Source organism: Podarcis vaucheri (assembly GCF_965113315.1).
Source record: "Podarcis vaucheri genome assembly, chromosome: 7".
Lineage (NCBI taxonomy): Eukaryota > Metazoa > Chordata > Lepidosauria > Squamata > Lacertidae > Podarcis > Podarcis vaucheri.
In genome coordinates, this window is record NC_138765.1 from 72197317 (window position 1) to 72222236 (window position 24920).

At 45.7% G+C, this 24920-nt stretch overlaps 1 protein-coding gene across 5 annotated transcripts in view; it reads left to right on the forward strand.

The window, feature by feature from the left end:
* Positions 1 to 24920, forward strand: part of MEGF6 (multiple EGF like domains 6) — a 218049-nt gene that overhangs the window by 173427 nt on the left and 19702 nt on the right. For all 5 annotated transcript variants that reach the window (XM_082229747.1, XM_082229746.1, XM_082229749.1 and 2 more), the window contains 13 exons: positions 3288 to 3416; positions 3569 to 3703; positions 4300 to 4434; positions 7608 to 7733; positions 8701 to 8832; positions 10707 to 10835; positions 10921 to 11052; positions 13172 to 13300; positions 14922 to 15050; positions 15152 to 15280; positions 17363 to 17491; positions 19989 to 20117; positions 24406 to 24534. In XM_082229747.1, coding sequence (XP_082085873.1) covers positions 3288 to 3416; positions 3569 to 3703; positions 4300 to 4434; positions 7608 to 7733; positions 8701 to 8832; positions 10707 to 10835; positions 10921 to 11052; positions 13172 to 13300; positions 14922 to 15050; positions 15152 to 15280; positions 17363 to 17491; positions 19989 to 20117; positions 24406 to 24534 — 1692 coding nt within the window. The remainder of the gene's footprint in view (positions 1 to 3287; positions 3417 to 3568; positions 3704 to 4299; positions 4435 to 7607; positions 7734 to 8700; positions 8833 to 10706; positions 10836 to 10920; positions 11053 to 13171; positions 13301 to 14921; positions 15051 to 15151; positions 15281 to 17362; positions 17492 to 19988; positions 20118 to 24405; positions 24535 to 24920) is intronic.

Genomic DNA, 24920 nt, shown 5'->3' on the forward strand with positions numbered 1-24920 from the left:
AACTGTACGAATTGCGATGGATATATCTGCCAATTGCTATTTCCCTCTGTTTCTCGTTTTTCCCCCTGGTCTTAAGTTGAGCTCTCCACATTTCTGCATGAGTTTCTGATATACATTTTTAAAGTCTTCGTGAACATTTTAATAAAATTCAATGCAATGCACCCCCTCTGGTTCCACTTATGTATCGCCTCCCGTAAAACATCTGAAAATGATTTCATGCCAGTAATGAAAATATTACACAACTTCATTTATAAGAACAATTAAAACTAACAATTAAAAACTGTTTTCACAAGGAGAGAACAATTTCAAATCAGGTCCGGGTACAGACTGGGATAAAGGCCTTTGTTTCAAAAGGCTTGTTGAAAAGGAAGGACTTCGGCAGGCCTCCAGCTGCATTTTTGTCATTCCCTAATGTAATGCATATTTATTTTCATTCACGTATGCAGCTTCAAGCACACTTTCCGTCATAGGCACATTTTGCATCCATGTTTTGTTTGGGGAACTGAATTGCAAAATTCAGAAAAGTCTGAACTTTTGAAGGCTAGTTCAGTTACGCTGTGCATCTCGTTTCAGAAAATCTGGACTAGGAGTTAGCATATAGAGTTCTTCCTTGCTGGGACTACAAAGTATTCAGGTTGAGACTTGGTATAAAACAAGAATGCTAATGTCTATTAAAGAAAGTGCATTCTTTGTAAGACAGAATTCTATAGCCCTAGCTAACTACCTAGTTAGAGAAACAAATCAGCCATGCTTGCACTTTTGTTCTCAAACGATAGATCCAAGATTACCACTTGCCTTGAGGTCCAGAAAAAGTGTGTAAGGAGGAGGAGGAAGTTGTAAACAGGATGCAACCCAAGACTTATCAGTCTAAACACGAAGGATACAGAGAGAAGTCAGCATAGAGTTAAAGGTACAGAAATAGTCTAGGAATCTGGAGGTCTGTTACTCTATTGGTCTAAACCCCTTTCAGCAAACTGAGTTGCACCTGAACTTCCAACATTAAAAATCCAAATCAAATTTCATCCCATTCCCTGAATGTGGCAGATGCTTTGATGTGCTCATAGTTGCTTTGGAAATTTCTAAAACTAAAAAGCAATCTATAAATCTTGTAAACAGCAGAATGCTATAGCCATGTTTTCTTGATAAATAAAAATTCAAAACAGGGTGCGACAAACTCCCTAAGTGAATATGGGAGGTGAGGCAACGTGACTGAAACTAGGGAGATATAGACTTGGGCCCATCCTGTATAAATCAGATAAGAATTCAGGGTTCTCTATAAGTGACTATTGATCGGCAACAAGGACTCTTAATGTTAGGGTTCCTAAGGCAACTTATTCCCAGTTCTGGATATCAATTTAAGCTGATTGGAAACAAAACTGGACTTTATTTAATCATACACTTAGTGAGAAATGATGCTTAATGGTTTCATTCGTAAAAGCACAATATTAATCAGTTACAGGTTTTACAGGTTTAAATGAAAACTTTACTGATGAGTCTATGGCACAAAACTACTTCTGTTGCTCTGTAGAATAGCTATCTGCCTTACAATGCCAGTAAAACAACTCTAGCTTTTTTCTAGGACCTTTTCCTCTACCTGATGAATTTACCAGGTTTATTGTACTAGACAAACTCCTAAGCCCCTTAGCGACTTCCCTAAATTGTCAAAACCAACTTTTCCCATCCTCTCTCCCTCATGATCTTACATTTCCCACTGCAGCCATGATTGGTTAAGGGTTGTCAGGAGGTTGATCAAATGTTCTGTCCATCGTTGTTAAGAGGTGAGAATGCACTGTAATTTTTGGGGGCATCCATTATCAGGACGATATAGCGATTACCATCAACTACATGAGCACTGCAGATGGTGACAGCAGCCACGAAATTAAAAGACGCCTGCTTCTTGGGAGAAAAGCAATGACAAACCTAGACAGCATCTTAAAAAGCAGAGACATCACCTTGCCAACAAAGGTCCGTATAGTAAAAGCTATGGTCAAACCTATCCATTCTTAAGGAGATCAGCCCTGAGTGCTCACTGGAAGGACAGATCCTGAAGCTGAGGCTCCAATACTTTGGCCACCTCATGAGAAGAGAAGACTCCCTGGAAAAGACCCTGATGTTGGGAAAGACTGAGGGCACAAGGAGAAGGAGACGACAGAGGACGAGATGGTTGGACAGTGTTCTCGAAGCTACCAGCATGAGTTTGACCAAAGTGCGGGAGGCAGTGGAAGACAGGAGTGCCTGGCGTGCTCTGGTCTATGGGGTCACGAAGAGTCGGACACGACTAAACGACTAAACAACAACAACAACAAACAGTTTCACATTGTAACTCGCATTTCCAGGCCCTTTGTCTCTGATGGTCCCTCATTTTCACTCTATGGGTACCTTGAATTTTCTGCAGCAAACACATAGCGTCAACAAACACACGTCCTTAAGCAGCCGTGACCATTCATCAGGGCTCCTAGATAGGTGTGCATGGATGCTCAAGGATGTACAAAAACACTTCCTTGTGGAATGTATGGGAATGACACCTATGCATGATTGTGAGATAAAATACGAATGCTGCTTTCAATGGAGAGAACAGAGATTGAGAGCCATGGGGACTACATACAGTGTTCCTAAGGCCACCAAAGACATTTTCATGACTGAGTAGCAATTGTCACCCAGGTATCTTTGATCCCGATCCCCCACTTTTGTCACACAATGCCACATACTGTACTTTCCCCCACCCTGGAGGTTATTTAAGGGGGGGGAGAGACGGATGTTTTGTCCAAAGCTAAGAAACAAAAATGAAATCCATTAACATGACCTCACAGCAATAGTTAGGAACATATGGAAGCAATTTACTAGGAAAGGCAACTCAAGAAGAGCAGGAATGAGTCCAAGAGGCACCTGATACTGCATTAATTTCCCTCACTCCACGCAAGAAAGATGTGCAGCCATTTTTGGCATTGAGGGTAATAAGATAAGACTAAGCAAGAAAGTGTAAACAAAATTAAAAATCGGTCTGATGTCCCAGAGGGTCCTCTGACATCAGCAGCAAATGGAAAGGACTTTGTTTGAGCTGTCTTTAGTGACTGGGACACTAAAGCATCAAGGATTTAGCCCAGCCTTTCTTAGCCTTGGGTCCCCAGATGTTCTTGAACTACATATCCCATCATCCCTGAGCACTGGCCAGGAATGATGGGAATTGTAGTTCAACCACAGCTGGGGACCCGAGTTTGAGAAAGAGGGTAGCCTACATCAGCCTATCATTCTGCTTTGACCATCTTCATTTGTTTGTTTGGTTCCAGGCTGCCCCAAAGGATTTTTCGGGAAGCATTGTAGGAAGAAATGCAACTGTGCCAACAGAGGGCGCTGCCACCGAATCTATGGGGCCTGCCTGTGCGACCCAGGCCTTTATGGGCGATATTGCCATTTAGGTAATCAGCTGGGCAACTTGTTCACCTGGGGGCTCTTCACATTGAGAGGGCTCTTGGGGTCCCCCCAATAAGTGTATTTCCCCTCCCCTAGTCCATTTACTTTTTTTTTCTTTATTCTCTCCCCCCTGCCCCCCACTCCCGTTCCATGTTAGCTTGTCCAAAGTGGGCTTACGGCACAGGCTGCTCCGAAGAATGCCGATGCACACAAGCAAACAGCCTGGAGTGCGACAAAAAGGACGGTACTTGCGTGTGCAAACCTGGCTACTCCGGTGACAGATGCCAGAAAAGTGAGTTGCTTTTCTGCAGTGGGTGTCAGGCACTCAGGTTCTTGCAGGGGACACTTAGGAAGCTGCCTTCTGCAAAGTCAGAATATTGGGGCACCTAGCTCAGTGTTGTCCACACTGACTGGCAGCCGCTCTCCTGGGTTTCAGACAAGGCATCCATCCCAGCTCAACTTGTGGAGACCATTTGCAGGCTCTACACCACTCTGCTGTGACCCTTCCACTGTACTACAACACCCATTATCCATGGCAGCTTAGCCAATGGTCATGGATGATGGGCATTGTAGTCCATCCATATCTAGGGGCCCAGGGATGAAGGATACTGACTGTCTATTCTGACCGGCATTGGATCTGTATTTTTCTTTCAGTGCAGCCCCCCTAACCTTGGGGGGGGTCCCCCAACGTTGTTCTCCAGCTCCCATCAGCCCCAGCCTCAACAGGATCCAAGGTTGGGGAGGACTATTTTAGTGGGGCATCTTGTGGATTAAACCCCAGGAACTTTTTGCATGCCAAGGCTGTTGTTGCCCACCTGTCAACTGCCCCCTCTCTCCTCCCTGTCCAGCCTTGCATTAAATGCTTGATGTTGCTATCGCCCTTCTCAGAATGTGATCCAGGCTATTACGGCGCCAGGTGCAGAAGCAAGTGCGATTGCCCCTCTGGTTCGCCCTGTGACCATGTCAGCGGAGAGTGTCAGAAGCAGTGCGCAGCGGGCTACCATGGGGAGAACTGCAGCCAGGGTAAGATCTGCTTTGGGGTGTACATAGGAAAAGCCCACTGGATCAGACCAATGGCCCATCTCACCCAGCACCCAGTTCTCACAGTGGCCTGTGGTGGAGCAGCAAGCAGGATTCAAGCATGAGAGACCTCTCCTCTTGTGTTTCCCAGGTGCCATCGTTGCCTGTAGGCAGGCAACAGCTTTGTTGCACAGGTGGGGAACCTCAAGCCCAGATGCAGCCCTCCATAACTTTCTCATTGGCCTCTGGCACTCTCCCCAGGCCACACCCCTTCTTCTTAGGTCACACCCCTCCACAGTGCTGCCTTGAGTGTGTTTCTGCCTGGCTGGAATGTTTAATGACCATCCAATAATGCCTTTTAGGAGCGGGTGGCGCTGTGGACTAAACCACTGAACCTCTTGGGCTTGCCGATCGGAAGGTTGGTGGTTCAAATCCCCAGGGCGGGGTGAGCTCCCGTTGCCCTGTCCCAGCTCCTACCAACCTAGCAGTTCAAAAGCACACCACTGCAAGTAGATAAATAGGTACCACTATGGTGGGAAGGTAAACAGCGTTTCCGTGCGCTCCGGTTTCCATCATGGTGTCCTGTTGCGCCAGAAGCGGTTTTAGTCATGCTGGCCACATGACCCAGAAAGCTGTCTGTGGACAAATGGCCTGAAAGAGAGATGAACCCCATGGTCACATTTGACTGGACTTAACCGTCTAGAGATCCTTTACCTTTTACCTTTATAAAATGTCTTTTACTTCCCTGGAAAGAAGGTAGCATGGGCTGTGTGAGTGTGCTTGGAAATCAGCCTGTTGTACACGGACAAAATTTGCATTAATTCCTCTGTCCACTGGCATGAAAAACCTCCCTACTCCTTTCCTAGACTTCATTTTCTTCAGGGTGTGTCTCTAGTTATAGACTCTGAGAGGGCTCATGTACCTTTCTAGAGTTTAAATAAAAAGAGAGCGCTGTGATTCCTGCATTTCAGGGGATTAGATAGGATGACCCTTGAGGATCCCTTGCAACTGTACAAATCTATGATTCATCAAGCTGATTTATTTAAAGTATTTGCATTTTATGGAATAAATAAATAAGTAGTGTGTGTTCTTTTAATTGGGCAACACCGATATCTGAGCATTCGTTTCATTTCCTTCTCCTTTTGGATCTTAGCCTATGCCTGATCAAAGCTTTGAGTTTTTGTTTTGCAGAGAATATGTCTTAGTCCTCCAGGAAGAATCTCACTTTTCAGTCACAGAGAAAGCAGGAATCCTTGCTAAGATCTGCCTGGATCACAAGCGCTATGTTGCAGCAATTTGGGCTGATTGGGGTAGGGGGGTAGGCAGTGGTATATAATGATGGACCCGGGTGGCTTGAAAGCAACACAAGCACCTTGGTGGAAATTTCAGGCCCCCGAGGAAGGAGGGACAGGAAATAATGTAAATTTTTTTAATGGCAATATTGAGCTCTGGACTTCGATACAAAATCTGGAAGCTATTAAAAGGGAAGAGGAACATCTGTCACCTATTAGCTTAGAGGAAAGAATGCACAAAATTGATGCGGTTGTTGCTTTAGATCCTTAAATCTCTCTCTCTCTCTCTCTCTCTGTGTGTGTGTGTGTGTGTGTCCACCAATTCCTGCCCCCAATGAACTTTTTTGATTGTGTGTTTGCAGCTCAGGGCTTGCATCTGTACAATACCTGCCCCAATCTAAATAAGCGCCTCACCTTTGCACATCCACCAGGCTCCTCCTGTAGTTTAGATCATTTTATTTATTCATTGGTTATTTAAATTGTTTTGTGCTGCATCCAACCAAGGCCTACTCAAGGGGGGATCTGCTGGATGGGATTTGGCATAAGGCAATAGCTCTGTCTGCATAAACCTTTCTGCTTGCCTGACAGAACAGTGTCCACTCTCGTCTTCCTCTCCCATGCACTGTTCTGCAGTGGATGACCCTCCAAGGCAGATTTGGGAAGGAGAGGAGTCCCGTTGTGCTAGCACAACAACTTAATTGAATCTGGCCTGGTTAATTAATATCAATTAACCATTAATTGATATTAATGGGCCTAAGTTAGTCTGTGATTCCTGTGTTGCCGGGCTATTGGATCTGTCTATAATTCTGTGATTAATTTCACTGGGTCTGCTCCGAGGACGAATAGTACTGGATATAACCCAATTTATTCATTTATGCTGACATGTGCTATATGTTTTAGGTTACTTTTTATGATTGTGACATGTGCACTATTGACATGTGTCTTAATCCAGTTTTCAGTTTCCTTGGAGGCTTTTAAGCAGAGTTTAGATGGCCACTCGCAATGTGTTCCTGCATTGCAGAGGGTTGGGCTCCCTTCCAGCTCAACAATTCTATGAGTCTCATAATTTTTGCATGTTGGTGTTGAGTTTTTATTACAATAAAGTGGTAGATGTATCTAGGGAAATAAATAAACAAACTAAAGAATAGTTGCTAATAGCAGGAACAATCAGGTCTCTCTTCGTCCAAATGCCTGCTGAAGAAGATGTGCTGTATTTTTCGCTCTATAAGATGCACCAGACCACAAGATGCACCTAGTTTTTGGAGGAGGAAAACAAGGAAAAAAATATTCTGAATCTCAGAAGCCAGAACAGCAAGAAGGATTGCTGCGCAGTGAAAGCAGCAATCCCTCTTGCTGTTCTGGCTTCTAGGATAGCTGCGCAGCCTGCATTCGCTCCATAAGACACACACACATTTCCCCTTACTTTTTAGGAGGGAAAAAGCGAGTCTTCTAGAGCAAAAAATACGGTATCTTAAATAGCCACCTAAAATTATTAAGATATGGGCCGTATGTGCCTCTGCAAAGAAGCAGTTCCATGTATGAGGAGCCACCACTAAAAAGTCCCTTTTGCTGGAAGGGGGGCATTTTGCTTCTTCTTTTTTTGGCTGCCACTGTCCTCAAACAACCACATTTGTGTTTAGTCTGATTGACCATGGTGACCCCATGTCCTTTTGCTTCTGGGTGTCCACAACATAACCGGCAAATGCCACATGGCCACTCTAACCAATCGGATTAAACGTTGTTGTGGACAACGAAGGCAAAGATGAGAACTGGATGGAAAACAAATCTGGGCAGATAATCTTGGCATCGAGAGTTTCAGAAAAAAAATCCCATCCCTAGGGACACCTGCGTTGTCTTAATCGCTTCATGTCCTTTGCTTTTCAGAATGCCCAGAAGGCAAGTTTGGCATGAACTGTTTACAAACCTGTTCCTGCGGTGGTTCACAATGTAGCCGCTTCACTGGGCAGTGCCACTGTGTGGCCGGGAAGACTGGTGTGGATTGCAGCCATGGTGAGTAAGGGAAGTCCCATGTCTCCACCTCTGAACACTTGAACGTTCCCTGCGTCGCAGGAAGAAAGAGCTAGAATTTCTCGCGGCTTGAAGATGTAGGGAAAGGTCGTGCCGGTTGATTTCATGCAGTGCCCTATGGCATTTTAATTTAACTAATTCAGCTTAGTTATGGGCAGAGGTTAATGCAACTGAGTTTTATGGAGCCAGCATGGCGTAATGTTTAGTGTGTCAAACTAGGACCTGGGAGAGACTAGGGCCATGAAGCTCATCTTGCCTCTCAGCCTAACCTGCCTCAAAAGGTTGTTGTGGGGATTAAATGAGGAGGAGGAGAACCATGTATGCTGCAGCGAGCTCCTTGGAGAAAAAGATGGGATGTAAACACAAGAAAAGAATAAGTTAATCATGCCCATTAACTTTGGTGGGTCTACTCTGAGTAGGCCTAAGCTGGACACAACCCTTTGGTTTTTCCCTGCCCTTGTTATGCTGTTGGTGGATGGACACATTCAACATTATAGTTGGCATTCAGGGCTACTCCTATTCAGAGTAGACCCATTGAAGTTAATGGGCACAATTAACTCATTCATTCAATGCATTTGCACCCCACGCTTTCCTCCAAGGAGCTCACAAATGCCCTTGCACACCCTCACACGCACCATCACTCAACCATGTGCTTGCAACAACCACATCACTCCAGCCACTCGATTCTTCCTTCGGTGAAACCCTGACAATGTGTGATTGTGTGGCTACTTCCTCCTGCCTGCTGCTTGGTTAGGAAAGACCCACCCAAATGGCTCTGGTGTCCCGCATGTGCCACAGGTGCTCAGGACTGCCTCGTGGGGAAGCCGCTGTGGGTGCAGGTGAGCTTAGTGCTGCCTAGAGGAGAACCTAGAGTCCATTGCCAATCCAGGTCTTCAACATTCTCATTCTCTCTCTCTCTCTCTCTCTCTCTCTCTCTCTCTTGATACAGATTGCCCTGAGGGACACTGGGGTAGAGGCTGCCAGGAGCTCTGCCCAGAGTGCAAGAACGGTGCCCACTGTGATCCTGCCACTGGCGCTTGCTTGTGCCTTCCTGGATATACAGGCAGCCATTGTCAAGACGGTAAGCAGTTCTTGTCTTTAGCAGGGATAGAAGCGATGGCAAGGACACCCAAGGACTGCAGCTCAGGGGTAGAGCACCTGCTCCGCATGCAGAAGGTCCCAAAGTTAATCCCCGGAAGCTCCAGGTAGGGCCAGGAGAGACTTTTGGCCTGGAACCCCAAGAGATGCCGCTAATAAGTATAGACATAGAATCATAGAACTGTAGAGCTGGAAGGGACCGCCAAGGGTTATCCAGTCCAACCCCCTGCAATGCCATAATCTCAATTAAAACATTAATGACAAATGGCCATCCAACCTATGTTTAAATACCTGCAGTGAAGATAGAAGTGGAAGTTCATAGCAGCTCATGACTGCAGTACCGCAAGGACTGCCTCTTCCCATATGAACTTACCCAGTCCTTGAGATCATCTTCTGAGGCCCTCCTTTGTGTGCCTCCTTGAGAGGTCTGGAGGGTGGCAACACGAGAACGGGACCTTCTCTGCACTGGCTCCCCGTCTGTGGAATGCTCTCCCCAGGGAATTTTGCCTGGCGCCTTCATTATACAGTGGTACCTTGGGTTAAGTACTTACGGTAATTCGTCCCGGAGGTCTGTACTTAACCTGAAACTGTTCTTAACCTGAAGCACCACTTTAGCTACTGGGGCCTCCTGCTGCTGCCGCGCCACCGGAGCCCGATTTCTGTTCTCATCCTGAAGCAAAGTTCTTAACCTGAAGCACTATTTCTGGGTTAGCGGAGTCTGTAACCTGAAGCGTATGTAGCCTGAAGCGTATGTAACCCGAAGTACCACTGTACACCTTTAGGCGCCAGGTAAAAACATTCCTTTTTAACCAGGCCTTCGATGGATCTTATTGACATCCAATACCCTTTTAGAATGTGACCTTTTTTTGGGGGGGGGGGTTGTTATTGGGTTATTGCTTTTGGTTTTATTTTATATGTTGTGGTCTTGTTGCAAACTGCCCTGAGACCTCCGGGTATGGGGCAGTGTATAAGTTGAATAAATAATAATAATAATAATAATAATAATAATAATAATAATAATAAAGTTTAATTTGACACGTGTGGTCAGCGGAAGCAACATCCAGTGTGGATTCTTCCAAGTAAGCACCAGTGAAATGAATGGGGGTTGCGTGAGAGCACAGTGCCTGCTGGGCTCCCTCAACTCTGCCAGTCTCAATGGCACCCCCCCCCCAAATTCTTATGGGCCCTACTGCTTTTGCATCACTTCTCCTCCTCCCATCCATCCCCAGAGGTGATCTGATGTACCGATCTGGAGCATCAGTTACCTTCAGTTGTGTGTTTGTGGAAATGGTTGTATGGAGGATTTAGTTAAAAATGTTTTATTGCACTGCCCAACCATAATGCCCATCCTAGAAAGAAAATGCAATCTTGTCTGTGCTAAAAAAAAATGGAAAGATCGAGGAATCCCAACAAAAGAACAATGACTGCCTAAGCTGATAGAATTTGCAGAATTTGCCAATTTGCCAGCCAAAATTAAGTAATCGGGATGACAAACGGATAAGGTCTGAGCAGGAAAGCTTTAGGGAGGATTTAAAATGATAGGATACAAAAATCAATTTTCAAGTTGCAGTAACTTTATTAGCAATCTTGAATTAAAACAAAGAGGTGAAGGGGGGGAATGGGTGGATAAAGTATCTGATACGTAGCAAAACAAGGTATATCTAGACTGTCTTGGAATGCTGGGTTGGGGAGTCTGTAAATACCGCATGATGGAAAAACAGGATGTATAAAATTAGACATTGGAAAATGCATTAAAAATAAATAAATCTGTGCAAATAGGCATTTGACTGTGTTTGCAATGGACTCTGGCTACAAGCAATAACTGTTTATTGGATTCCCCCCCCCCTCCTTTTGTAGTATGTCCACCTGGATGGTTTGGGCAAGATTGCCAGATGCGCTGCAACTGTGGGAACGAAGGATACTGCCACCCTGAGACGGGGAGGTGTAGCTGCCTGCCCGGATGGACGGGCCACAATTGCCGAAGAGGTATAGGTCTACTCTGAGTAGGACTTAAATGCAACCTGGTGTCGAAGTCACGATAATAACGAGGCTTCCCCTTCCTCCTCTTCAGCCTGCAATGCTGGCCGCTGGGGTCCCGATTGCACCAACACTTGCAACTGCAGCAACAGTGATGGGAGCTGCAATGCTATGACAGGACAGTGTCTCTGTGAAGCTGGCTACACTGGGACTCGTTGCGATCAGAGTGAGTGCCGCCTTCCAGTGTTTTCAAGCCTCCTGCTCACTCTTTGTACATGTGCGAAGGTGTTGTTAATGTCCAGCCAGAGGATTGATTATGTGTGAGTGTGAGACACACACACACACACACACACAGAGAGAGAGAGAGAGAGAGAGAGACCAACTGACTGGGAGGTGATTGAATCTTGTGAGGTAATTCTGGGATGAGGGCACCACTATGGAGAATGTCCAGTTTCTTGAAGAAATGTGCTGAGCTCCTGAAACCCACGTTAAGTAAGTTGGAGTTCTTGTTATTAAATATACCAAGAGAAAAGAGCACACCAAGAACTCAGGCCAATAAAAGTTTCAATAGTGGGAGTGGTCCCTACTCGCAAATCAATAGTCAATAGTAACAAAAACTAATCCATTCAAAAGTATGTATTCTGACAAGAATTACAAACTTAAATAGAGATTACAAACTCAAACAGAGATTACAAACTCAAACTCATACGGATACGTATATCCAATTATGAATCACAAACCAGTAAGTTCATGTTAGTCCATGGTCAGATTTGTCGTGAAGGTCTTTGTTTCAATCATTAAGCAGAAGTCAGAAGTCAATTATGGATCAGAAACCAGGACAGGGCCCTGTTTTGATGTATTCACCTTCATCAGCTAATTTTTAAGGGGTCGTGTAAGTTTGAAGAATTCATACAAATATATCCTGTTATTTTCTACGTTTCTCAGAGATAACAACTACGTGTGGGTAGATCTACGTGTGTATCTTGAGCTTTTCTGTGCTCCTGAAACCCACCTGTATCAGAGAATCCCAGCCAGATGACTTGAACACTAGGCGGTTCTAAATTGGATTTTAAAAAATTTAAATCATTTATTGCCATTACTAACAATTTCTATTTCCAAACTGAATGGAAAATTCAAAATGTGAGTTTTCCCACTCATTCAAAGGAATGTTTCATTAAAAAACACAATTATTTTCTCATTTATTTTATTTGTTTCTTATATTTTTGGTATTGGGACGGAATATTAATATAACCTGGAGCAGTCTGTACTAGTCACAGGAAGATCACAGAGAGGAGAAGGAGAGAAATTAGGTTGTATTTCTGGTTATTATTTTTTAAGGTCTATAAGATGGAGACCCTTTGCTCTATTATAGATTTGGCCAGTCTGTCCATTTGAAGGAGTAGTAGAAAGTCTGAGAAGTTCATGCCAATTGGGGCAGAAAACATGGAAGTAATAAGCAGGAGAAGAGCTGGTAGTTCTGTAATGGAAAGCAATGGGTAGTTTATAGGATGTGTGCCTCCTTTAACTGCATCTAAAGCAGCGAACATTAGCTGTCTGAAACCAGGCAGATCTGATGCTTGGAAGTAGTAAGAAGCCTGAACATTTCATGCCACATGAATGGGGAAAACACCAACATTACAGGCAGCAGAAAGACCACCTGAGTCTTCTACTGAAAGCAATATAAAACCAAAAGAAGTTGAGGAATACGTAAAACAAATAAGCTAGTACTGAGCACAGCTGTCAACTTTTCCCTTTTCTTGCGAGGAATCCTATTCGGAATAAGGGAATTTCCCTTAAAAAGAAGGGAAATGTTGACATTTCTGAGTGAAAAACAAAACTTTTAAGAATGAACGTGACTGGAGCAGCTTGTTGTGAGGAGAGTATGGATTTCAGGCAAGGCAAGGGCTGGTTTAAGGAGACATTCAGACTGAGCCTTATATAGCAGCCACACCCAACTAACCCCACCCTGCTGGAAGGTGCCATTTTTTAGTTAAAGGGTGACAGCCCATTCCATCAGTCTCCCTGTGGCCAGTGCAATAGAGTCATCCAAGGGCAGCAGCACTGCCGCCAGAGACTTGGCCAGTGAAAGTGGTTCTGGGGCTGGGCCTACATGTTCTTCTGCTTTGGACTCCTCATCTCCCAAAGCAGGGGAATCAAATTTCCAAGATTGTGGCCCCACCAAACTCCTTTCCCCTCCTGAACATCTGGGTGGCAGCGCTTTCCTGAAAGAAGCTGGTCCTTTTAGCAGCATCTGGTTTTACACACCAGCTTTGCATCCTCTTAAGAACCCCTCTCTCTCCCTCTCCCCCCTCCCCATTGTTTTGATGTGTTCTGTTTTTCCCAAGAGTGCCCCGAAGGCTGGTTTGGTCCAAGCTGCCGCCACAGGTGCCAGTGTGACAATGGGGCTGGCTGCGACCACGTCAGTGGGGCCTGCACCTGCACCCCGGGCTGGAGAGGGACCTTCTGTGAACGCCGTAAGTAACCCAAATCCAGGACTTTTGTTACTCATACTGCTACTACTACTAATATCCTCCCCACCCCTATTCACAGAGGGACCTTTCGATCTGACAGCTGCCAGTCACTGTCAAACAAGGGCTGTGCCAGTAGTTCTCCCAGAAATGTTTTCAGCAGGAAAGTATTGTCCCTGGAGGGGATGTCCATATAAACTCCAGCTCACTCATCTCTCTGCCTCTCCATTTGCCAAACGACAGCAAACTGTTCATGGTCACCTGGTCTAGGAGGGGATACATTCATTGAAAATATTAGCTTTTTCCCTTTTCTTTTTTAAGAAAGGAACGTACCTGTTTGTTAAGCCTGGCATCAGAAGTCCTTCTCTAAATATCCCTGCCACTCTGTAGGCTTTCTTTATTACTGCTACTGTTGTTGTTGTTTATAAGTCACCACATGACTGAGTTGCCCAGAGAGACCTATTTTAGACATTTTCAAAAAAGAAGAAGATTGCCCAGGATTTTAACTGCTTTTTATAACAACAACAACAATTTATTTATACCCCACCCATCTGGCTGGGTTTCCCCAGCCACTCTGGGCGGCTTCCAGCAGAACACTAAAATACAATAACCTATTAAACATTAAAAGCTTCCCTAAACAGGGCTAAGTGCAAGCTTCCCTAAACAGGGCTAAGTGCAAGTAGATAAATAGGTACCGCTCCAGAGGGAAGGTAAACGGTGTTTCCGTGTGCTGCTCTGGCTCACCAGAAGCGGCTTAGTCATGCTGGCCACATGACCCAGAAGCTGTACGCCAGCTCCCTCGGCCAATAAAGCAAGATGAGCGCCGCAACCCCAGAGTCGGCCATGACTGGACCTAAAGGTCAGGGGTCCCTTTACCTTTAAACAGGGCTGCCTTCAGATGTCTTCTAAAAGTTTGGTAGTTATTTTTCTCTTTGACATCTGGTGGGAAGGCGTTCCACAGGGGGGTGCCACTACCGAGACGGCCCTCCGCCTGGTTCCCTGTAACTTGGCTTCTCGCAATGAGGGAACCACCAGAAGGCCCTCGGCGCTGGACCTCAGTTTCCGGACAGAACGATGGGGGGTGGAGACGCTCCTTCAGGTATACTGGACCAAGGCCGTTAAGGGCTTTTAAGAGCCAGTGTGGTGTAGTGGTTAAGAGCGGTAGTCTCGTAATCTGGGAAACCGGGTTCGCGTCTCTGCTCCTCCACATGCAGCTGCTGGGTGACCTTGGGCCAGTCACACTTCTTTGAAGTCTCTCAGCCCCACTCACCTCACAGAGTGTTTGTTGTGGGGGAGGAAGGGAAAGGAGAATGTTAGCCGCTTTGAGACTCCTTAAAGGGAGTGAAAGGCGGGATATCAAATCCAAACTCCTCCTCCTCTTCTTCTTCTTCTTCTTCTTCTTCTTCTTCTTCTTCTTTTTGTATCTTTACTGTTGCTGCAATAGCTGCTTTTGTCTCTGAGATTTTTCATCTATTTTATATTTGTTTTATGGTTCTCTTTTGTAGGCTGTCTTGAAAATCTAGATTAACTGAATTTAAAAAGAAAGAAAAAGAAAGGTGGCTTTGCTCTACCACCATCTCATACGAATTGGTGCCCAGGCTTATCGCATGGGTTTTTCTTTCCCCAGCTTGCCCTGATGGCTTTTACGGGACGGAGTGTCACAAGGCCTGCCGGTGCCTGAATGGAGCCCGCTGTGATCACGTGACCGGACGCTGCACCTGCCCCGCTGGTTGGATTGGTCCCACCTGCAATCAAAGTAGGTGCCCTGTGCTGGGTGCCAGTCTCTCAGCCTTGCCAGCTGACCATGGACATGTGTGAAAGTGGCAGCCCTCATTGTCTGTTTCCCTTCCGCTACAGCTTGCCAGGCTAACCGCTATGGGGAGAACTGCAGCCAGGAATGCAGCTGCTCTAATGGGGCCACCTGTGACCACATGAGTGGTCGGTGCCTCTGCGCGCCTGGATGGATGGGAGAGACCTGCCAGCAAGGTATTGTTTGCTAATAATAAGTAAGGAGGCTTTCTATAGCTGCTTTCCATGATACTTGTGGTCGGCTTCCTCTGTTGGAGGCAGTGTTCTCGAACCACAAGTCAGGTGAGTGCTGCTGTCTTCCGGTTTCTTTTCTTTTTTAAATAATTTTTTATTAGATTTTCCACAATGATAACAAAAACCACAAAGCATAGTGGTGCACAAAAATGGGGAAAAAAGAACAATAAACAGCTAAACAATAACAACAAACTTAATTCTTCACAAATCCAACCTTTTAAGCATCTTAGCTGACTTCCTCAAGTCCCTCCCTTCTGAATTTCCTTGTAGTCAAAAGTAACAGCTTTCCAATATCATTATTAAACTAAAACAGTTTCTAATTATAGTCCACCTTATTCACTTTTCTTAACATTCTAAATCCCATTTATTTAATTAGCTGTCTTCCGGTTTCTTGTTGGCTGCAGAGCTTGACTTCTCCTTTTCTTTAGTTTCCTGCTCTTCTTAGCATGCAGGAAGTTTTTCTCTATTTCACTTCTCTCCTGCCTAGTGGGTTGGTTCTAAGCGATGACCAGCAAAAATTCCATCTGTAGTGGAGTTTTAGGGAACACACACACACGTGCATAAACACATTCCTAAACTACCTAATGGAGACTGGCCAGTTTAGGAATTCTTGGCAGTACAGTTTCTAACAAAGTAGATTAGGAATGTGTGTGTGAGAGAGAGATCCTGAAGTTTACAGAAGATAATACAAAAAAGGGGGGGAGTTCAAACTATAAGTATTGATCCACGAAAGGGAAAGGCACTTTTGGAAAGATTAAACCCAACTGAAGTATTTTGTGACATTAGCATCACTTGCAGACCATTTTGGCTGTGAGTCCTGGAAGGAAGACCTGCTCCCTGCCTTGCAGGCCTTTTTCCCACCTGGTCTGGGAGGGTGGGCCCCGGACTGACTCCAGCTACAAAAGCTGAGGCTGCTGAACGGAGACTCTTCAGCTGAGCTGTTATCTGAAGGGTTTCATCGTGTGTGTCTGTGTGTTACTGTTGTTTTGGGGTTTTTTATCATTATTTTTGTTGTTGTTGTTGTTGTTTAGTCGTTTAGTCGTGTCCGACTCTTCGTGACCCCATGGACCAGAGCACGCCAGGCACTTCTGTCCTCCACTGCCTCCCGCAGTTTGATCAAACTCATGCTAGTAGCTTCAAGAACACCATCCAACCATCTCATTCTCTGTCGTCCCCTTCTCCTTGTGCCCTCCATCTTTCCCAACATCAGGGTCTTTTCCAGGGAGTCCTCTCTTCTCATGAGGTGGCCAAAGTATTGGAGCCTCAGCTTCACGATCTGTCCTTCCAGTGAGCACTCAGGGCTGATTTCCTTCAGAATGGAGAGGTTTGATCTTCTTGCAGTCCATGGGACTCTCAAGAGTCTCCTCCAGCACCATAATTCATAGACCTTGTCAATGCATAAACTGTTCAGTTTGTTTGTTTTTCGAAATGTAGTCAAAAGCAATAAATAAATAACACATTTGTTATGCTGTAGTTATGTATTGCTTTCATGTTGCAAGTCGCCTAGAGCAAGGTCTGAACTGTGGAAAGGCAGCATACAAATAAAATTCTGTATGTGCTGGGGTGAAGAGGCAGGACCTGAAAATGATGTGGGCATTTCCCACCTCGCAATCTATTGGGGGGGGGGGGAGAGACCTGCCGTGCTCATAGAAAAATGTTATTCGCACCTCTCCCCTGGTCAGAATGAAAGGGTGAGTGGCTGTGCGGGTCCAATCCTGGCATCCAATGAAACGCGTCCATGCTTAAGGGTGTGTGTGTGTGTTCAATGTTGGAGAGGCTGAACAAGTGCAAGCAGGAACTGAACATGGAAAGCAAGCAGCTTCTTGTGCCTTGCGGATTTCCAAAGGGGTCTTTACCTTTCGTGGGCTTCGTAGGAGCTATTGGTGTGCAAATTCGTTGCCTGTTGGCGCCAAGCCTGTGGCTTAAACAATTGAGATTCTGTGTCCCTTTTTGTTCCCACTGGAAATTTATTTCACCTGTGTTCTGATCTGGTTGCTGTTCCTTTTTTTCCTCCCCTTCCCTCAGTGTGTCCCGATGGCTCCTTTGGAGCAAGCTGCCAGCAGCAGTGTCTTTGTCAAAATGGCGGGACGTGTGATCCAGTCACTGGGAGCTGCGTGTGTCCCGTAGGCTGGACAGGACTGGCCTGCGAACAGGGTAATCTGTTTCTTTTTTGCAATAATAATAATAATAATAATAAAATTCCCTCTCATTATTCCTAAATACAGTCATACCTTTGAAGTCGAATAGAATCAGTTCCGGAAGTCCGTTTGACTTCCGAAACACCCAGAAACCAAAACTGCGGAAGCCCCGTTCAGCTTCCAAAAATAGTTTGCAAACCGGAACAGTCACTTCCGGGTTTGCGGTACTTGGGAGCCAAAATGTTCGAGAACCAAGCTGTTGGATAACCAAGGTACGACTGTAAGTAACAAAACTACTTAAAACAATTATACGTAAAACCACACAATAAAAAAGTACTATGGGAATGCTTACTATGTTGCTTAGATACAAGGAATGTGTTAAAATGTTATAGTAATAAAATAAAGGAGCAGGAATGGAATGTTGTGGCTGAAGGGGATTTCTTATTTACCAGTCGGACGTTTTCATACGTAAAATAGCAGGAGGCATAAGTTGCATTTGTGGAATATTGATATCTAACCAATGATTTTTTTTGTGGGCTGGCAAAGTTAAGAGTAACCCTGCTTGACATTTTGGGAATATGTTGTAGTTGAATAAAATTCTATGCGGGGATTGAAATATGTACAGCCAAGTGGAAATGAAGAAGTGATAAAGTGATAAAACACTAAAATATTTCAAGTATTGAAACAGAATTATGAAATGTACGTTACACTGGGTAAGGGAGAGAAGAAAAACATAATGGAAGCGGGGTGGGAAGTCAACTTTTAGATTTGTATTAAATTAGAATTAATTTGATTTTGATCTGTAAATTTTTTTTTGAAAAGCAATACAAATCAACGGGCCAAAAAAGTAATAAAATTAAAATAGAATAAGTTAAAAGCTTATCAGAGGAGCAGTTTGAAGGAGTTGTTCACCAGCCATCCTCTTGCTCCTCCCATATGAAGAGATTAAAATTGGAACCAGCCTGAAGGAAAAGGAAAAATAACAATTGGGCATCTATAATTTGAAACAGAAGGTGCCTTCTGAACTTTAGCTGGCAGAGTATGCCACAAGGCCTCGCTCATGATACTAAAGGCTCAATTTCTTCTTGCTGTTGTCAAACGAGCCTCCCAAATTTGAGGAACGCTTCTTTTTTATTATTGTTTGGAAACCCAACTATCGATCTGATTGGCTAGACATTTTCAATCAATATATCCCCTCCACAGACACCTCTGGGATGATGGCATTAAAACCTCCTGTTCTTCTTCAATAAGAGAGAAAAAGGGAGACCAGATCGTGTGAAAGATACATTTTTTGGAGATGGCCTTGATTAGTTGCCAATGGTCTGTGCAATGCTCCAGAATCAGCCTTTCTCAACCTTGGCCTACCACTCCCATCATCCCTGACCACTGGTCCTGTGAGCTAGGGATCACGTAGGCCAAAAACACCTGGGACCCAAGGTTGAGAAAGGCTGCTCCAGGATCTTATTAACCCAAGCCTCTATTGGTATATTACAGGTTTCCTTCCCTTGGTGGGCAAAGTCTAGCTGCTATGAACAGGAAGGAAATTAATTCTTTCGATTCTTTAAGGGTAGAGTTTAGGGGAAAGCTCCTGAAGGAGATCCCAGTGATTGGGGATATGGTAAAGGTAAAGGGACCCCTGACCATTGGGTCCAGTCATGGCCGACTCTGGGGTTGTGGCGCTTATCTCGCTTTATTGGCCGAGGGAGCCAGCGTACAGCTTCCGGGTCACGTGACCAGCATGACTAAGCCGCTTCTGGCGAACCAGAGCAGTGCACGGAAATGTCGTCTACCTTCCTGCAGGAGGGGTACCTATTTATCTGCTTGCACTTTGACGTGCTTTCGAACTGCTAGGTTGGCAGGAGCAGGGACCAAGCAACAGGAGCTCACCCCGTCGCAGGGATTTGAACTGCTAACCTTCTGATTGGCAAGTCCTAGGCTCTGTGGTTTAACCCACAGTGCCACATGGGTCCCTTGGGGATAAGGTATCCTGGACCTAAGTTGCTCAGAGCTTTGCAGATTAACGCAAGAACCTTGAATATGGCTTCGTAGTAGATGGGCAACCAGAACAGATGCTTTAATGATGGTGCCACCTGTCGTTACCCCCCCCCCCCAATAACCTGATGCTCCCATCCATCGGCACTCCATCTGTGAAACTCTCTGGTGCAATAATCTAAGCCGGGGATGGGGAACCTTTTCCAGCATGGCAGCTGCATTCCCTCACAGGATGGATTTTTGGGTGAACAGAATCAGAAGTCATGTGATGCAAACTCCTCAGCCATCCCTAGTCTGACCAGAGAATGTAGCTACAGTAAGCCTCCTTGCATGTAGAAAATAGATCTCTAAGGGAGGTTGAGCTACATAACCTTGATATGCTGCTTTTCTACTGACATGGATATTTATCACGTGTTTTGCATTGGAGGGGGGAGGCATTCAACTCACGTTCCCACCCTGCACATCTGCGTTTTGACGGGTAGTCTGTGGAAGGCTCATCTGAAAAGGTCTCTTTCCCTTAGTGTGCACCCAAGGAAAATATGGGGTCAATTGCCAGGAGAGCTGCGATTGCCTGAACGAGGGCTTGTGTGACCGGCAGGCTGGGCGCTGCCTTTGCCGCAGTGGCTGGACAGGAGAGAAGTGCCAAATCCGTAAGTAAGAATATTTTGTGGGGGGTTTTTTATATTAAAACTTATGAACATCCTTACAATAGGCATGGTGCAAAGTAGTGACACAACAAACCTAGCAATATGTAATAAACCGAGTTTAAAATCCACATTGCACCCTTTGAAATGAGCAGTAAAGCAACCTTTGATAAATAAGTGGACTGAAACAACACTTATTGATTTGAGGCCTTTTAACATCATTTGATTATTGCTTTTCATTAATTCAACCTCTGCAGAATGATGGCAAAATAACCTTTTTTAAAAAACAAAAACAAAAACGGGGCTGGTGTGCCATGGTGGATATGCCGATTAAATTGTTTCATGGAATTGCAGAACACCTGATGGTCATTTAGCCCAACCCAATCACAGCTGAAGAATCCATGGCAGATGGCCATCCGACCTCTGCTTAACAACCTCCAAGGAAGGAGAGGCCAGCACCTTCTGAGGGAGCCCATTCCACTATTGAACAGCTCTTAGCGTCAGAAAGTTCTTCCTAATGTTTGCTTGGAATCTTGTTTCTTCTAATTTGCATCGGTTGGTTCAGGTCCTCCCGATACTGGAGTAGCAGCAGAAAACAAGCTTGCTCTATCTTGGCTGTCCTATCCTCTCTGTCTCTTTACCTGGCTAAAGGCAACATCCCCATCTTCCTCTTCCATTCCTCATAAGGTTTGGTTCCCAGATCCTTGTGTCATCCTGCTTGCCGTCCTCTGCCCACATTCATGCATACAGGGCTGCCTCCATAACTATTTTTGGCGAAGTGGTTTAACAGCAAATAAGCAATTTTAAAAGCAGGTCTAAAATAATTCGTGACAGCAGTCACGAAATTAAAAGACGCCTGCTTCTTGGGAGAAAAGCAATGACAAACCTAGACAGCATCTTAAAAAGCAGAGACATCACCTTGCCAACAAAGGTCCGTATAGTTAAAGCTATGGTTTTCCCAGTAGTGATGTATGGAAGTGAGAGCTGGACCATAAAGAAGGCTGATCGCCGAAGAATTGATGCTTTTGAATTACGGTGCTGGAGGAGACTCTTGAGAGTCCCATGGACTACAAGAAGATCAAACGTATCCATTCTGAAGGAAATCAGCCCTGAGTGCTCACCGGAAGGACAGATCCTGAAGTTGAGGCTCCAATACTTTGGCCACCTCATGAGAAGAGAAGACTCCCTGGAAAAGGCCCTGATGTTGGGAAAGATTGAGGGCGCAAGGAGAAGGGGAAGAAAGAGGATGAGATGGTTGGATAGTGTTGTCGAAGCTACCAGCATGAGTTTGACCAAACTGCGGGAGGCAGTGGAAGACAGGAGTGCCTGGCGTGCTCTGGTCCATGGGGTCACGAAGAGTTGGACACAACTAAACAACTAAACAACAACAACAATAACAAGATAAAACAATTTACTACACTGATCAAAACAACCAAATTTCAAATGTAGACTGTGATTTTTTAAAAATATATATATTCATGTAAAATGCTTGAAAGGCTTTTTCTGAACGCAGACTGGGGTTCCTCTTCACATCCATTTGGAATTTCCCGGTGCAAATTGCAACTGGCATTGCCCGAATCTGGTTTCAATTACGCACCCGCCTCCCCCGGCCGCTGCGAAAGCAACTGGGAACAAGGCTGTGGAAGGTGCCATTCCAAACGGCCAGCTCGGCGCCGTTCCCTAGCCGGCCTACCTTGCATTTTACCCTTTCTGTGTTTGCCTTGGACCGTGGCCATTTTCGCCTTCTGTCTGAGGCGAGAGCCAGCTCAGGAGGTTTGAGTGGAGTTGGCGTGCCCTCGGGGCAACCTCACGTGTGTTGTAAGGCGAGCTGCCCGCCTCGGGTTACCGGCTGCCCTGCTCGGGAACTGGCAAGCACCGGGAGTGCAGCCAAGCTCCTGAGCCAGTGCCCCAGTGTTGATTTTGCTGCGTTTCAGTTCCGTGATGGAGACGTTAGGACGGCTTCCAAGCCGCTCTGTGCCCAGGGCAAGGAAACTGTCCTTTCGCCTGGCAAATGTTTGCTGCTTGAAATGGTGAATACCAGAATATATTTTGATTCCCTCACCCCCTCTTGTCTTCCTTTCGTTCATATAATTTCCAAAGCATGACACTAAGGGGTGGGGCAATTCAGGTCTGAGGTCCAACTGTGGCCCTCTGGATCTCTTTGCCTGGCCCTTGAGACTCTCCCCAGGCCACATTCCTCACTGGCCCAGCTTTGCATGTTCTCTGAGTGTTTCTGCCTGGCTGGAATGGGTCCTTGAACTCTTATACAGTGGTACCTCGGGTTAAGTACTTAATTCATTCCGGAGGTCTGTTCTTAACCTGAAACTGTTCTTAACCTGAAGCACCACTTTAGCTAATGGGGCCTCCCGCTGCCACCGCGTGATTTCTGTTCTCATCCTGAAGCAAAGTTCTTAACCCGAGGTACTATTTCTGGGTTAGCGGAGTCTGTAACCTGAAGGATCTGTAACCAGAAGAGTCTGTAACCCGAGGTACCACTGTAATGCCTCTTTGCTTGTCTGGATGGGGAGAAAGAGATGGGGCTGTGAATGTGTGTAGAAACCTGCCTGCTTTACAAAAGTAAAATTTACATCCGTTGCTCCACCCACTTTTGCCATTGGTCCCGCCCATGGCTAGCATGTGGTCCCTCATAGGTTGCCCAGAAAGGAACATGGCCTATGGCCTGAAATAATAATAATAATAATAATAATAATAATAATAATAATAATAATAATAAATAATTTATTATTTATACCCCGCCCATCTGGCTGGGCTTCCCCAGCTACTCTGGGCAGCTTTCAACAAAATATTAAAATATAGTAATGCATCAAACATTAAAAGCTTCCCTAAACAGGGCTGCCTTCAGATGTCTTCTAAAAGTCCGGTAGTTGTTGAAAAAAGGTTTTGCCAACCCTCTGTTATGGGGCCATCATTCAGTTCAATTTGTCATTTGTTCCGGGGGGAGGGGGGACATGCTTCCTTTTTGGGAGCTCAAGCGGGAAAGGGGGTTATAAAACCTTAGAATTGTTGAGTTGGAAGGGTCCCCAAGGGCCATCTAGTCCAACCCGCTGAACTGGAGACTATCACTTACTTATGGCCAGCAAGCCCATGTGGCTGACATGAGATACTTCTCTTTCCCCTATTTGGGAGCTTTGGAGCAGAATGTTCTCTGCAAAAGAATTCCGCTGGGAACCTTGGCAGCCAGAGGGGGGCGCTGACTTGGGCAGAAAGTGAAGAAGCTGCAGAAATCAGAAATCAAAACACTCCCCCCCCCTTCTTATCCGGGTGTGAAAAGCTCTCCCCAAACAGTGCCAAATAAGATTGGAAGTGTTATTTCTGGCTTGAGCCAGCAGTGCTCGGATGCCAGGGCAATATCACCATGATCCAGGGTATTTAGCAAGATCGGCTCCAGTAGTTGGAATTTGCTGTTTTATCTGTCATCGGAAGTTTAACGCAGAACTTTAAAGAAGAGGGTTCTTTTTTAAAAACACGCACACACATAAACACACACATACACAGCTCTTGAGGGGCGCAGGCAGGGAGAAATTGGAAACTGAATTTTGAAGTCAGGAGTTGCACAAACACAGCAGCAGCTGCCGCGATGAAAAGTTGCAGCGTAGCAAGTGTGGCTCCTGTTTCGGCTTCCTTGCCAGCCAACGTTGCTCTTCAAGGATGCTGTAAGCCAGGGGTAGCCCAAGTGGTGCCCTACGGATAGTGTTGGCCGGTGGCTCCCATCAGCCCCAACCAGCATGCCCAATGGTCAAGGAAGATGGAAGTGGGAGTTCAGCAGCATCTGGAGCTTGCCACATTGGCTACCCTTATTGTGAGAGATGGGAACCCATAGCTCTCCCTTCACCTTGGACCATTGACTATGCTGGCCAGGGCTGATGGTAGTTGAGCATCCAACAAATGTCTGGAGCTCCCCAGGTTTCCCGCTCCTGATCTGACCTGTAAAACCACATTGTGGTATGCACTCAGTCAGTACCTAAGTTTGAGAAGTTTGAACCTTTGGAACAGTTCCGATAAGCATTCATTTGCTGTCAACCACACCTGTGGACTCATCCACTGCATTTCGTACTTGCCAGATTCCATCTTGGCTCTGCCCTTCACCCTTCGAAACTCTGCAATTCTACGATTCTACGTTATGAATTCGGTGTGGGGGGATGGTTTAACAGCTTCTTGAAAGTGGGGGGCTGACTGCTGCACCCGGTTAACCAGAGTCTGTTTGTTTTGATCAGATTCTAGACCAGAATGCATTCATGAATGAAGCTCCCCAGCCTTTTCTTCTCTTTTGCAGCTTGCCCCGAGGGCACCTACGGGGAACAGTGCAAGCAGCGGTGCGACTGCGAGCATGGGGTCTCCTGCCACCACATCACAGGGGCCTGCGATTGCCCGCCAGGGTGGAGAGGACATCACTGTGATAAAGGTGAGGGAGCTGCCAGCTATTCTGGTGGCCAGGTAGGCGAGCCCGTATGCAGGCAGCCGAGCAGGTAAACGAGGAGGTTGTGCTCTGTTGCTGCCTGGTGAGTGACCATTTGCTCAAACTGGAGAGATGGGCTGGAGTCAGTGATATTATAGGGCCAGCCAGAACTCTTGTTTCCCCTTGTATCTGCAGCCCTTCACTGCTCCCACTGGCTGGAGGTGGTATTGCAGGGTAGGTTCAATAACACCTCCAGCCTGTGGGGGCACTGGTGTGCTGCAGAGAGTAGTAGAAGAAGAAGAGTTTGGATTTGATATCCCGCTTTATCACTACCCTAAGGAGTCTCAAAGCGGCTAACAATCTCCTTTCCCTTCCTCCCCAACAAACACGCT